The sequence below is a fragment of the Zeus faber genome (genome assembly GCF_960531495.2).
Source record: "Zeus faber genome assembly, chromosome: 19".
NCBI lineage: Eukaryota > Metazoa > Chordata > Actinopteri > Zeiformes > Zeidae > Zeus > Zeus faber.
This window is the reverse complement of record NC_137206.1, coordinates 5,301,928-5,318,059: the sequence shown is the minus strand read 5'-3', so window position 1 is coordinate 5,318,059 and position 16,132 is coordinate 5,301,928. Positions and strand designations below refer to the sequence as shown.

Genomic DNA, 16,132 nt, shown 5'->3' with positions numbered 1-16,132 from the left:
ATATATATATAACCTGAAACATAAATAAAACCTTCATATAACTTATATGAATAATAGACAATGTGACTGAGATTATATTATATTTTAATTAATAAAGGTCACATTGAAAATGTATAGTTCTTTTCCGTTAAGTCCTTGATAATTAACAAATAGTGCTTAAAAAGTACTTCAATGTCCTTGAATTTCATTTGGTAATGCCAGAATGAACCCTGATATTTGCCTCAATGTTGGAACTACTATTGAACTGAACTTACACTTTGTGGCCAAAAGTGGCGATAAGGTTTTAAAGAGACGTGAAGGGTGGCTCCCCAAAAGTAATCCCTGCATCAGAGTGTGTGTGTGTGTGTGTGTGTGTGTGTGTGTGTGTGTGTGTGTGTGTGTGTGTGTGTGTGTGTGTGTGTGTGTGTGTGTGTGTGTGTGTGTGTGTGTGTGTGTGTGTGTGTGTGTGTGTGTGTGTGTGCGCGCGTGCGTGCGAGACCATGTGAAGCAGGTAAATCCAGCCTCTCATCCAATGAAGTCATTAAGTGCTTGGATCAAAGAAATGGCTCAGAGCCATGTGGCTGATTTGGGAGTGTGTGTGTGAGATTGATAGAATCTTCCCAATGCAAGACTCAACCACCCTAACCCTTATCAGGCATCTAGTGACAAAAAATTGCAATTATTTAGCTTTTGTATTGACATGGAAGCCTTAGCGGCCATTAGACGTCTCTAATGGTCAAAGATGATAAATGGGGGATGGTAGCTCAGGCGGTAGAGCTGGTGGTCTAGTGATCTAAAGGTTGCTGGTTGGATCCCAGGCTCCTCCTGCTAGCATGCTGTAGTGTCCTTGAGCAAGACACTTTACCCCTAATTGCTCCTGATGGCTGCGTCCGTCGGTGTTTGAACAATTGTAAGTCGCTTTGGATAAAAGCGTCTGCTAAATGACTAAATGTAAATGTAAATGTTAATGTGAAAAGAGATATTGATTGATTGATTGATTAAAGGCGAGTACAAATATATTGCGGTGCATGCATTTATAGTCTTTTATTTAGTTAAAAATAATGTGTATTTTGTTTATAAACGTATGTCTATTAAGTTGAAAGATCAGATGACGTATTTTTCTATTTCACGTCTTCTAATCTACTTTACGTTAATGAAAATTCATTTGGACACAAAAATAAGACCCAAATATGAATCGTTATGTTCTGATAAACCAAATGAGCAGGCTGATACCGGTTTGGAGCTTGTGCGGTTCGATGAACGGAATGCAGCTGGTTGGTCAGGTTTGTCTGGGAGAAGTCACTAAGGATAGGCTGAAGGTCAACACAGGACAGAATTTAAAAAAATAACGTTTTATAGTAAATAAGTCATAGTGAGCAGACATCCACATGTAGAACCATCCAGTCAGTAAATCAGATGATGGATACTTTATTCATACCGGTCAGCAACAACTTACATAAGAAAATAGGCAATAATAATAATAATAATAATAATAATAATAATGCAATTTAATTAACAAATAAAATAAGAAAATGGCAATGTATGGGAAATTAGGAAATAAAGAATAAAACACAACGGTTAACTGTACAGAATATAATATGGCAATATACACGAAACCTAATGATGAACAACAAAATATATAACCTAACATCCAAACTGTAATAATAAGTAATAGAAAACAATAGAAAATAAACCTAAATCAAACCGCTGCATTAACCACTGTATCAACAAATTCACATTATGGCATTAAAGTCAGAAAGCGTGAACAAGCGAAAAACAAGAAATATGGATGATGACTCGCTTTGATGATAATGATAATAATAATAATAATAATAATAATAATAATAATAATAATTATAATTTAAAAAAATGGATTTTGGGAAAGCCAGGAAGGACACACGCGCTAACACTGTAGGAAAAGAGAACAGATTTGCACTCCTCCCCCCTCCGGGTTTTTGTGCCAATATTCTGTCGGCTGGCTTTCAGTCGATGCCCGGTGGTCACCGTGACGCCGCCGTCTTCCTCGGTCTCCATGGCAACACGACAGGACATCTCAGCGACGCACATGAAGCGCTGTCAGAGAGCCGGCATGGGCTGTACTGTAAAGGTCAAACCGCACTGTACCAGGCGTGTGGGGGGAGACCCTCATTCACTCAAGTATCGCAGGTTTATTTTTGGGCTTTATTTTTATTTATTTTTTTAAATGGGATTCTTCACAATATTGACGATCTGCCCGGAAATTCAAAACCCAGCGTCACAAAATGAAACTGTGGTTGAACAAACTTCAATCAGGCTGGCAATTTAAAATGTGATATCAGTCTGAAAGTGGTTTTAGTCAATCAAATAATTCCAAAAGCCGTACTTTAAGTACTCGATTCTTCATAGCGACACATTTTGGGGGGGGGGGGGGTCTGTTTGTGTGGCCTTTCCACCGCAGCATTGTCCGTCGCCGTATGACCAGCTCCGAGTTTGGTGGTAACAAGGTGCCAGGGAATCGACGACCATCGTCGCCCCGCCCGGCCGCCGGGTGAACCCCGACCGACAGAGCAGAGCCTAAATTTCCCAGAGATGGGATTCCTTTCCGGTTTGTTTTTTTTGTTTTTTTTTACAGACGATCAGTAAAGCAGATCTCAGGATTGAAAGCCGCGCTGCATCCATCTTCTTCATCTCCTCATCCTCCCCCTCTTTCCTCTTGGCTACAACCCTTTATTTCTCCACCCGACAATGCCCTGTAATTTATGACGCGTCCCTCTTATTTTAGTGTGCCGTTATATTTTTGCAATTTTCCCTCCGAGTATGAATAGTCTGTCTGTCTGTCTGTCTGTCTGTCTGTCTGTCTGTCTGTCTGTCTGTCTGTCTGTCTGTCTAACAAGTTGTTGCTATAGATTGCTTCACAGGGAACATCAAATCAACACAAACATAATAAAAAGAGAAAAGGCACAAGGAGTAAATATGCAGATGGAACAAACGAGTATATGTGTACATCTGGTACATGTATTAGCTAGAATGGAACATTGTGTATATACAGTCAAATATACACGTTGAATATCAGTGTTTCAAATAAAATAACAGATAAAAGAAACCATATACCACCCATATAGAAAATAACAGATTTGACAAAATCAGCATCTGTTCATTTCTCGACGACGGGCGGTTTTTATGTAGATATTCTGAAGACGGCACTGATTGGGCCGGCCGTGTTTTTCCCCGCCCTCCAGCGTCCTTCTGGCTGCGGTGGAACCACTGGGGCCGAGGCCGCTCCTCTGTCCGTGGTCAGGGTGTGTCCGCTGGGTCCCTTTGACTGGAACGGGGGTCATCCGACTGCAGCCAAAAATAGGATAAAAGTTTCGTTGTCCCGCGGGGAAGTGCCGTGCCGGCAGCTGGTCAAGACGCACGCCGTTGGGAAGGGTGCATAAAACGGGTTGGAAATAAATAGGAATCGTAAAAATAGTATAATATCACTGTCCATTTATAACGATACAAAATAGTAATAAAAAACGATACGAATTCAAACAGTAATAAGAACTATGGCAGAGCAATTATATCATAAAAAAAAAAACATACCGAGCTGTAGACTGGATAGAGTGGATGAGAGATAAAATAAGACACTTTATTCATCCTGTGTGTGTGTGTGTGTTTGTGTGTGTCTGTGTGTGTGTGTTCTTTGTTTTTTACTAACTTCTCAAATCTTGATTGATCCTGGGTCTCTAAATCAAGACGCGATCAACATCTGTGTGTGTCACAGTGTTCCTCACCGGTTTGTCCCTTCACATCCGTTTATCTCTTCCTCTCTCTCTCTCCTTCCGACGTTCACGTTTGCTGATGTTATGACTAATGTTTTTCCCTTCTTCTAACATTCTCTCTCTCTCTCTCTCTCTCTCTCTCTCTCTCCCTCCCTGTGTGTGTGTGCGCCTTCCATCATTTTAATTCAGCGGGGTGGAAGGCGGAAGTGTGAGGAGAGAATGGAGGGCGAGCAGCCTCCACCTTGTGCTGCGTGTGAAGGGGCTGCTAAGAGGCCGAGAACAGGGGGCGCTTTGTCCGCCCAGTGGGAGAGAGAGAGTCCCTCACATCCAAGACGCCCCTCTGTAATACACCCTGGAGGGAGGGAGGGAGGGAGGGAGGGATGGAGGGAGAGAAAAGTACTACAAAAGAAGAAAGAACTCCACGCAGGAAGGTTCTTCCAACATCTATCAAACGGCGCTGGCAGCGCATTCGGCGTGTTCACGCCAAGACAGCGACAGAGGAACTGGCAGAGAAAGTGCTCGGAAACAAAACTCGGAGACGATTGTTCGCATATGACCACCATCGCAAGCTTTGTTTTGTTTCTTTTTGCTGGAAAAGCTCTGTTTGACCCTGAGAGCAGCGGTGCCGGGGGAGCGAGCAGCGTGGCAGTGCACGTGACGCTCAACTGCTTTTCTGGTGTCAAGGGAAGGAAATGGACGCGGGGGGGAAAAGTGTGGCCCTCGCCATGGCAACGCTGCATATTGGAACACTTTTTCGAAGGGAGGCAGACGTGGCCGCGCGCCACGGAATACATCCCAGATGATGTGTTCTGTGGCAGCATCAATAGGACGAACGAGTTGTTATTGCCGCCCTGCATCGGTGTCTCATGACTTGCACGTCAGCCGTGTGGCGGGGGCTTTGACTCACTTGGAAACAGACGATTTGGGGGAAACACCAGCGCAGTCGAGCACCGTCTGAGATGCCGAAAACAACACAGTCGTCTTCCAACACTGGCCCCCCTCCCTCAGAACGAAATTCTAGTTTAATTAAAATGTTATTTCATATTGCACATTTAAAAAATATGGACATAAGACATCATGTCTTTAGTGTCAAACCTCCATCCAAGTGAAAGAAATGTCTGTTTTTTAGACCGTTGTTCCAACAGCTGGGGGGGTCTGAATTAATCTTTATATTTGGGCTGCAGAAAACACATGGTCAGTACTGCCAGCTACCTCTGAAGTTGTTTAATTTTCCCAAAGCCACTTGGAGCCTCGCAAGCGTTCCTGCTGAACCCAGTGAGCGCGGCAACGTCGGGGCAGTGCTGCAATGTCAGACCGCCGTACAGAAAGCAGCTGACACACACACACACACACACACACACACACACACACACACACACACACACACACACACACAGACAAATACCCACCTACTGTAAACAGTACCCTGCCGTTCCCATGACTGCGTAGTTTCCTAGGATGTGATTTCTACGGCAGAGTTGCACTTTTAATCAACAATCTGCCTTTTTCCCCACAAGTCGTGCTTTGTTGGGCTCTGTTAACACCAGGACTGTTTGACAGGAGGTGTTCCTGCGTTGGGTTCTCGTGGGGGGTTCTGCATGCGCGGGTCTCGGCGTAACGTATACAAGAACAGTCCTCGCGTTATCTCAAGTGGTCGTTCACTGGATTTGGCCTCCATCTCCTTGTGTGTTTCTGTGCGGTGTGCTGGTGGCTACGCCACAGCGGTGGCTCTTTGACCTCCCTTTGAGAGGGAATGGCAGGCATCCAAATAGGAAATTAACCCCCCACCGGACGCGTGCATGTGCGTTGCGTGGGGTTTTTGTGTTTTTTGTTCCTGTCCGTTTGCATGATGGTCTCTGCCGTTGCAGCCAGACCCTTTTGCTGAATATTAGGCTGTTTTGTCTCTCTGTGTGAGAGGAGTTTGGGTTGGCCGATATGGAAGAATCTACTATTCTGGCGATTATGGGGACATGTACCTTATTTTATTACAGTTCTTTATTTGGTTATTTATTTGTAAAAAATCTCATGTTGAAGAATTCAGATTTTATCTAACTATATTTTAAGGTGAAATATAATATCCAAAAAACAACACCTGAATCATTGAGTCCGAAACTTTAGGTCACGTCTTCTCATCGTCAGTAATCTAAACTAAAACGATGTATCCCGATAAATCTTCTCTTAATTGCATGGCGTTACGATCGTGCTGAAAGAAACCTCAGATTGTCTCCCTGCCCTCACAGGAGCTTTGCTGATCCTTCGACGGAAATGGTCGCCTGGAGGTTAAGATGTTTACGAGTGCATAGTGTCTGTGGTTTGACCTGTTGGACTGTTATAAAAAAACAAATAAACAAAAAAGAAAGAAAGAAACCCACCCAACCATTGCCCCTGAGCAAGCCATTTGACCTTTCACTTCTCCGTGTTCTAGTGAAACATGGAGGCTGGAAGGGAGGTAGCGCGCTGGTTCTGCCTCAAACCCCGTTAAGAGCGGTTTTGGGAACATGGAAGTGCCTCTTAGAATAAAACCCGTTTCCCATCAGCTCCATGGCCTCGTGTTGTAACGCGCCACCTCCACTTGCTCCTGGTGCGTTCCTGCGTTTTTAAAGGGGAAAGTGAGAAAATCCTGAATGGTTTGGATAAACATCCTGTTTACAAAATGTATGTTGGTGAGGTCATGCATGAGTAAATGTAGCTTTGTGAATGTAAGTCTATGGTCTCATTCTGTTTTGTAGACTAAATAGATCCAACGAAATTCACACGGCAACCTCCGCGTCGGGATTTTTAATGCATACAAGTCTGAATGATAATGATTGTGAACGATGACTTTCTTTTTTTTGCATTGAATAATCAACGTCACTTTTGCGGGGGTATTTCCCGCTGAGCATCTCCTCACCTCTAGAGATCCGACGTCGTCATCGTCATCAGCGTGGCATTCTCTCCCTCTGAACAAGCCTCCTGCAATCACGCCCGGTCGCTACCTCCTCCGTTCTCACCGTTTGGAGGGTTTGTCATCAAATGGTTCCACCCACCTCCTGTGAAACGTGAGCCGTGTGTCGGCCAAAGCCGTTCTTATCTGTCCCGTCCGGTCTGAAACACAGCTGCCGGTATTGACCACGGCACTGCTGATCGGCGAAAAACGAGGGATTAAGCATTAAGCAGGGACAGCAGTATTTATTCCACTGTCAGAGCCCGTGTGTGAACTTCAGTGCACAGACTTTACGTAGCAGAAGGCTCTGGTGGCCATGGGCCAAAAGTAAGATTGGCAAAAAGTCAAGCGGTCTTTCTTTATACACTGCCTAGGAACATAAAGCATTAACCTTGGTGTGATGTCCTAGGTTTTTGTTTTTTTTTAACCATATACACTGTGTGTGTGTGTGTGTGTGTGTGTGTGTGTGTGTGTGTGTGTGTGTGTGTGTGTGTGTGTGTGTGTGTGTGTGTGTGTGTGTGTGTGTGTGTGTGTGTGTGTGTGTATTTTTTTTTCTGATGGAAGAGCATTCCGTCCAAAATTTCACACTTCAGATGAATAGCTGGCTGGTCTCATCCGTCTCTCTGCCGTTGGCTCCAGCACACTGCCAAGGTTCTGCTGTGTTTACCAGAGGAATGCGGTTGCCAGGGGAGGCAAAACGATAAGCTACCAGAATGAAATATCCCCACGAGGGCTCTTGACCCGCCAATTTTGGCTCAGGCCGCAGGTGGAAGCTCTGACATGTTCCGCCTTTCTCTCGAGCGCCCTGAGAAACACCCCCACTCGGGGGTCTCCTTGAAAGCGACTCCGACTCACTTCACAGATGACTTCATATGTGTAGGTTATCGTTGTGCTGAAATTCAGGCACGGCCAGAGAAAGGAGTATCTGGTCTACGTTAACGGCCGTGTTTTCCCACGACCGAGTTGGTTGTGTTGGGTGCTGCGCTGCCCTGCGCGATTAAGACCTTAGGTGTGGGAGTGACAGCTGCCAAGAATTTCCAAATGCAAGGTTATGACAAGTTTGCTGGTTCAAAGCCCATATTCACTGGCTTTGTCCCAAAGCCCTTAAATGTAAGTGTTACGGCTTCACGGGGGGAATCCGGACGGCATGTTATGTGCAGTCCCAATTGATTAGGGAGACAAGAGAATGCTTAATACCAGCCGCCGGTAGTTTCTACATAGGATACACCGGAGCATTCTACCAGGGAGATTTCTGGAAACTTCATTTTTTTCAGTGGATCACTGGGTTTCCATCTAGAAATGCATAGTTGGCTTTCACTTGAAGTCACTCAAGACGGAGTTTCTAACCATCGTTCAAGCGCCAAGGTGCCCCCTCACAAATGTAAGTGTGTAACTGTAGATCAGAGGAGATCGCAATGGTGCGGTTCCTCAGCACATGTCTAGCCTTTGATTGGCTGCGTAGAAGATGTGGGTGGGAGAGTTGTTTTAGAGTTGGGATTTGAAGACGCCTCAGTTCCATACCGCCCATTATGTACGACTTGTTTCCTCATGGGACGATCAATATCCAAGGGTTTTGAGACTTGTCAACTTGCCTATCCATTCATTCTCTTTATAGAGAATTTATTTAAGACCCCATTCTTGCTTGAGGTCTTTGAGCCTACTTCAGCTGAACATGGGTATGGGACTGTCTTCATCCGATAGCCGCTGCGACCTTGAATTGCATTTTTTCGAGCACTCTTGGAACCACTCAAATGACTTTGGACTTAATGCCTTCCATTCACAGCAACGTCAGCCATGCTAAAGCATCGACAAGCTTATCAGAAGCAGCTATCAATGGCACCTCGGCACTTAGTGCTCGGGGGATCGGAGGGATTGAATCAGCAACCATCAGATTGCCAGATGACCTACCATCATACCGTGTGCAGTATGCTGCTGGGCCTAAAGTTTGTGTCTAGCGTCCGCAAGCTGTGTGGTTATTATCTGTTTGTAATCCCGGCAGAACAAGGATGTCTGATTCCTGGGCCCGATGCAAAGCAGTGTTTATCTTAGCTCTCAGCCAACAACGAGCTCTAATGACATGCTTGGCTGCCTCATATTGGACAAAAAAATGAATTCCTGGTGTATTAACACAACAGTAGTGTATAACAGGCCAGTACAAACACTCTGAAACCGTCATGTTCACAAGTTCTTGGATGTGTGTGTGTGTGTGTGTGTGTGTGTGTGTGTGTGTGTGTGTGTGTGTGTGTGTGTGTGTGTGTGTGTGTGTGTGTGTGTGTGTGTGTGTGTGTGTGTGTGTGTGTGTGTGTGTGTGTGTGTGCGCTGTCTCTCAAAGGAACACAGGAAGTGTCTGTCTTTCTGCCAGTTTGCTGAAACATCTGGACATTTACTGTTTTTGTTTTTTTTCCCTCTAACTCTTTCTCACTCCAAATATAATCATCTGTGGTTTATCTCTATCATTAACGATTGGCACATTTGTCTGGCTTGCCTGGATAGTGCCACACACACACACACACACACACACACACACACACACACACACACACACACTGGTATGAAGGGTGTGTTTGTGTAGTAGTATTGCTCATACTATGTGAAAGCCTTCTCTCATCAGCTCGAGACAAGCCCTACAACGCCTACAGGGGTGCTTTTTTTTTGTTTGTTTGTCATTTGTGCATATTTAGCATTTTATTGTGGCTCTCATCCCTACGCTGAGATGCCAAACAGCTGAAATGGCAGATTTATTTTTGCCCACTATATGGCGAAGTGAAACTGTATGTCCACATTCGCCGTCCAAGTCCGGGGGCTTTTATTTTGTAGACTCTCCCTACCTCACTCTCAAAGTGTGTGTGTCTCTGTCTCTGTCTGTGTCTGTCGCCAAGTCGGGTTTTGCGCAAGACTCCCAAATTCCACTCGGTGGCGATTGATTGGCCGCTCCGGTCAACTGTGAGATTTATCCCCCTCAGCTGATGTCGCTCAGAGGCCTTCTGTAAAATGTGTGACTGCCCTCCTTTCTCTCGCACTCTGCCCAAACCCCCAACCATATGACCTCCATTCACCCCCCACTCCCCTGCCTAACTGGGTTAAATAAACACAGGAGAGGGAAGGCGTGGCCACAAATGGCCTTTAAGATAGCAACACCATTTGGCTGGACAGTGGATCACAGTTGAAGTTATACCAACATGGATCATTTTCTATCCTGTCTCGTTTTGAAAACACAGTCACGACATTTTATTGTTTTCTCCTCTTATTGATCGAAGGAATCCAACAATTTCTGCAGCACACTGCAGACACTGAAATGCAATGGGGAATTTTCTATTTGGAGGGGAACAGCCTCTTTTTACAAAAGAGTTTATAATTAGAAATCCAAATAGCACGGAAACCCCAGTAGGGTGGGTGAGAGACTTTTTGAGTCAGACAGGGCGCACCGTTGCATAGAAACAATGTTTTTACTCGTTTAATAATTCTCTTCAGTTGTAGCCTGGAGCTCCTTCAGTTCCTCACAGGTGTTTGGTTTCTAGTTGCCACTGACAACACAGTGAGAATCCCTCATCACGGTGACTGCTATTGACTCACTCACGTCCTTAAAGTGGTTCGGAATGATTTGCTTTTTCCTGAGTTATTTTTTCCTTTCCCGCCTGTAAAATGTGGCGGGCAATGATTAGGAAGGAGGCGGCGGCCAGCGGCAGCTCCAGTTGTGACCTAGATCCTCCACCCGTCACTGAGTCGGGGGCACGGCTGTGTTCAGTGCTCGTCTTATTGAAGGCAATGAGACTTACTCACACCGGCCCTTTTCCCCCGTAGATGATCGATGGCAAATCAAACAAATAAACTTGTGAATTACACTAATATTTTATAATATTATGGGAGAATGGAGAAACAGTTGAAGATAACAGGACATTTTGGCAAAAAGGCCTCTGTCACAGAGATGCCAGAGATCAGCAGTTGAGATTCCTTTGCGTGTCCTTGAAAAGTAGACGGCACCGGTTCCAAGGCTATGTAGTTGGTTAACAAGTTAACCGCACGGCAGCCATGAAGAATAAAACGCAAATGAAAGGATCATCTACTCATGCCTCAAGAATCACTGCAAGCCGTGCAGCGTGTCATTTGTTTAGCAATTTGTATAGAATGACATGGTTTGACAGCTAAAATCATAGCCTCCTTCTTTTTGGATTCCGCAGCAGACCGTCGCTTAAGAGGTCGACCGCGCTCAAGCAGCTTTTTGTGGACTCTGAAAATGTATGTCTCAGATGTTGAAATCTAAGTCAAAGCATTGCAGCAAAATGACTACGGGAGGAAAAAAACACTGATTTGTGGCGACTGTTTTGGAATTCATTTAATGTATGGCGTGAAATGTTGCTGTAATGAATGCTGGTGTGGCCACGGCCTGAATGGTATGGAGGATTGAATGAAGGACAACCGTAATCCTCAGGAGAGGAAACTTTTCAAGTTGAAAGGTCCCACATTCCCAAAAGGCCGCTGTTCAGCAGCTGACACATGAGTAGAGGCTCCACGGGTAACGCTAGACCGTGTTCCGAGGAAAGGCCCCAAATGTTTTTAGCCATGTGGCTGACAGCATGTGAATCATCCACCCTTGCAGTTTTTGCCAAGACGTCTTCGGGGCCCCTTACTCCTACAGACTTGGTCACAACTGCAAAACAGTCTGCTGCTGGGATCAGCTACGCACCCTAAGTGCCTGCTTGAAAAAACGAGTCAGCAGCGGCAAAAGAACGCCAAATCCAGGGAGGCCTGCCTCGAAAGAAAGAAGAAATTATGTTGTCAGCTCTCAGACAGGAGCTGTTCACTGTGATAGTCCAACGAGCCTCTTCTCCTCGGACCCTTTGAATTTTCGCCGGCTCCGTTTAATTTGCCGTGGACGCCGGTCAGGGGTTCCGCCAGTGCTCTCAACAGGGTAGGGTTTGCCCAGGAGGGAACCCTTTTAAATTATTTTTGCCGTCAACACTTGCGTGAACCAAAGCAAGTGAAGTTTTCAGCGGACCCTATTTTTCTTAGCGTACAGAGGAAGGAAATGAGCTCACGCCGAGTCGCCTTCTCACTTCCCGTCGGCGGCCGGCCAATATGGCGGGGGGGGGGGGGGGGGGTTCCGCCAGAACCCCGGCGCTTTCCCAGTTTGGCTACAGCACGGCGACGGACTCCCTCGTTCAGGAAACATTTCCTTTTTCCTTCTCTTTGGTGGAACTCCTCTTTCAAGTCGCCTTGTCCAAAATTCATTCTCGACTGATGGCAAAGGAGTGTTCGGATAAAGATTCATCAATCCCCCCCCCCGCCCAACCCTGCTGCACTTCCTACCTTGTCCATCAAATGTCACCGTGTCCATGCTGTGTGTGTGTGTGAGGGAGCAAGCTGTCTCTAAAGAAGTTATCCGGGAAGAGTGCCCGGACTCTCCCAACGAGCTCAAATACGCCCCCACCAGGGGGGGCTGATTCTTTTGCATAGCAGTTTTCATGCCATTCATTCTAAACCCAAAAGCTTAATGAACTTCAAATATCCCCTGAAAACATCCACTTGCAAACGGTAACCTATTAAAGCCATGTTGATAAAGAAGGGCTTTAAGACCGTAGCAGACGTTCTTAAGTAATATCTGTTACAGCAAGCAATGTATAAAGAACAATTTACTGGTATTTAGGGACCTGTTAACGGGGCATTTAAAGAGTGTGGAGTGCTTTAGAATAAATAACGTACTTTTAAAACAATAACAGACCTAATAACAGATCCCAGATGTGTCCCGCTAAAATGTTCTGGCTGATTGCAACATCCATTGTTATAAACATGAAATAGTCATCGTTGCGGCTGTTTGGATTATTTTTCCGTATTCCATTTAGATAACGGATTAGTTGAAGGAAATATGGTCAACAGGTGTGGTTGTACTGAGTCATGCCATTTAAATCAAAGAATGGTTCATTTATGACCTTATAAGGTGAGGTAGGGGTCGTAAATACTTTTTGGCGATAAACTAAGCATCATAAATCGGCGATTGATGCCAATGGAAACAATTAGTTTAAATTTATTTTCTATTTTTGTGCACCAAAGCTTTTAGCTTGAATCATATTCCAACAATGTCTTCCGAGCCGTTCATCAAGCTAGAAAGGAACATTTGTACGGCTAGAGTCATATTTGGTAAAGAGAGATCCTGGCATCCCCACACAGGTTCAAGAAGATCCCCGAATGCAGCTCTCCTTCTCCTCTTTTATTCAAACAGGCACAGCAGGCCATCCAAACACAGTTTTTTTTCGCTTTGATGGGGGAGTCTCTTTGGGAGCAATTATCCCTGACCAACTTTGTGTGAACATGTGAACAATAGACTTGCAGATAACTCGGTGTACCCCGTGAAAAAAAACATGTCATCCTTTACACAGTGCATGACGGATACTCCAGCATATACATCCTCAACTGTGTACCTTCAAAACAGTAGAGCCTCTGGTTGAATTGCCCATAAACTCCTAGAGGGAACCAACCCCAGATGATGCTCAGAAAACAGTGATTCTGGAGACATTTTCTTTTCTTTGAATAAAACATAGTATAATGGTCTTAACAAGTATTTATTTTTGTACGTTACTAATAATGAAATAAGTCCAAGTCCCTTTAACTGTGGACAGAATGCCAGGGCTGAACACTAACCTTTAAAAGTGATTTGCCAGGCTGGCATCAGCCTCTGGTTGCCGAAACTGAAAATATGGTTCATTTTTAGTCACCTTATGTTTTTAGTAATTAAGATACTATGCAGTTAAACATCAGCCTAATAATGAAAATGTGACAGGGAATAATGTTTAAAAGCTATATTACAGACATCCTTTACAAAATCCCTTGTAGCTTGTGTTTCATCTGACACGCAATGCTACACGGACAGTGCGATCTGAACGTAGCATCGCTTCCTGAACGCGACATTCGCCGAAAAGCGAGTTGTTTGCCTCCCTGACTGTAACAACCTCGCTCTCCTGCCTCCCGCTGTGATTGGCTCCGGCTGGCAGCGCTGTGGGCGGCCCGGCGGCACAGACGCTCCGTTTTATAACTGAAGGACGCGCACTTTTACTTTCCCTGACTCTGGAAATCGGATGTTTTCGCATCGCAGATGACAAACAAAGGCGTTAGAACACGAGTCTTACTCAGATTCATGTCGGCTGCTAAAAAAAAAAATGGAACGAATAGTCGAATCTTCGTATTGAGCAGCCAAATCCGATTGGACTGGCAAAATTCTAGTCTAACATATAAAGATTGGACGTTATCGCCAAAGTGTTGAGAAAACGTTACCTCCTGCATGCCTGGCCCGTCCTGTAGCTTCAGATTGGCCTCCCAAGACTTCCCAAATGTCCTTTTTGTTGTGAGTGAGTAAACGCACCAACGCACGAGCCGCGTTCTGCCTGTAACAGCAATATTTTAATATCACTAATGCAACACATTGATTTATTTTGGTGTGCGTGTTGGATTTTTTTTTTGGGGGGGGGTGGTTGGTTGCCAAAGAGGAAGACCAGAGGCCACAAAATGGTTGCCAACTGACTCAATCTGGTTGCCGAGGGCGACCGGGCAACCATCACTGTGGAGCCCTGCATAATGCATCCACAGTACGTGCAGAAGGAAACCTTGTGCCGCGGAACAGATGAATGTTTGTGTAATAGCCCGCCACCAGATCAAATCAATCCCTCTTAGGGGGTTTTGCCGAAAATTAATTTTAATCGATCTAACCAACCAGAGTTAATTGTGTCAAGCCCTCCTTAGAGCCAGCATCTTTTTTTTTTTTTTTTTTTTTTTTTTTTATTTTATTTAATTTTTTTTAACATCTTCGTAGTAAGAATCCTGCGCGACATCATGACGTGGCATAGTATCCGCCCTAATCCAATGTTCAAGTCCTCACTGAAGAGCTCATCACCCCCCAGCCCTGCTTCAACCGGGTGGTGCTGGCGTTGTCCCGCTTGACGGTTGTCAGTTTCCTCCGTCTCGTCAAACTCTGTCACGAGCGCTCCTCGGTCGGGCCTTAGCCCGTCCCGCAGAGGGGGGAGCGGGACCGCTGTGCCATGAATGGGCTCCTCTGTTGGACACGGCCTCCTTCCCTCCGCTGTGAGGAGACCCTTTTTCTTTCTTTTTTTTTTTTTTTTTTTGGTCTGCCCCGCTGCCATGAAACATTGCATTCTTTCATCTCTGAGGAAAGGCAGCTGCTCCTGTGCACCTCTGAGCGGTGACGGGTCATTGTGCCGGGTGGCGAAATGTGAAACTTTTGCGGTATCTGCCGAGTTGCATCGACGCTACGGAGCTTTGAAACCCCCTGTGGCGCTCCGTATCGAATGCCAGTTAGAGAGCCGAAACCAAACAGGAGTTCTGTACAGTGATGTAAGGGTAGATGATGGAATTTGCCTTTTCTTTCAAAAAGGTTAGAGTTTTCGGTACAAAAAAAAAGACCATCTAAATCTAAAGGCCATTTTCCAAAATAAAGGTATTGTTATTGGTACTGCTATTAAAAACCCTATACATGAAACCCAGTTATACGGTATTGTGCTCTAGGTTGTATTTTATCCTGGTGTATATCGATTGTTTTTGAAAGCATTTCACCTTAAGACAGTAAAATTGTGTTACATCACTGTATTGATAGTGTACCTGTATCTAGAAACGTCGTATCGCCATATTCTCGTCAACTGAAAATCCCTAAATGCATACATTCATACACACACAAATGAAATGTTTGAATTTATGTTGAAATAATTCCTGAAATAAAAGATATTGCAGGAAGCAACAGTGCATTTTATATTTTGTCTGAGTTTTGCACATACGTATATATAAACCCATTCATGTTTAAAGACTTGGAGGCCTCCTCACTTACTGACAATGTCAGATCTCCATGGGGGGGGGGCAGCGCTCTCACTGTTCCCCGAAGCGATAAATGTCCTAATAAACACACTCGGGTTATTGTGCGGCGTGGCGTCTGGTTTGCACCACAATCGATTATTATTGGCGGGTCCCGGCTGCGTAAGAAGATTATGGCCTCGCTGATGAAAAGTGCAGCTGCGCGATTCAATTAAACCTCCTTGTGTTGCAGCGCGATTAGTTCGCTGTGTCCCGACAGTCCCCGTTGTGTATCAGCGTAAATCCATGGCGGCGTTCATCATAACCCGCGTCGCCTCTCCCACCCCCTACCGCAGACGGTGGACATCCACAAGGAGAAGGTGGCCCGGCGGGAGATCGGGATCCTCACCACCAACAAGAACACGTCCAGGACCCACAAGATCATAGCCCCGGGCAACATGGAGCGGCCCGTCCGCTACATCAGGAAGCCCATCGACTACACCGTCCTGGACGACGTGGGTCACGGTGTCAAGGTGAGCGCGCTGCCTCCTCCTCCTGTTTCCTTTGACTCACCCCACACCTCCTTGATCTGGTATTGTTTTGTTCAGGGGTGTCCTATTTCCCCTTTGGCCAAGTCCCGCTTCCCTTAAATCCTGTTGAATCCCGTCAAATAACATTGGCTTCCAGACAAGCGGGA

The 16,132-nt window shown here is 45.4% G+C and overlaps 1 protein-coding gene across 1 annotated transcript in view; it reads left to right on the top strand.

The window, feature by feature from the left end:
- Positions 1 to 16,132, top strand: part of abi1a (abl-interactor 1a) — a 58,555-nt gene that overhangs the window by 18,655 nt on the left and 23,768 nt on the right. The window contains 1 exon segment of the mRNA XM_080020213.1: positions 15,792 to 15,968. Coding sequence (XP_079876339.1) covers positions 15,792 to 15,968 — 177 coding nt within the window.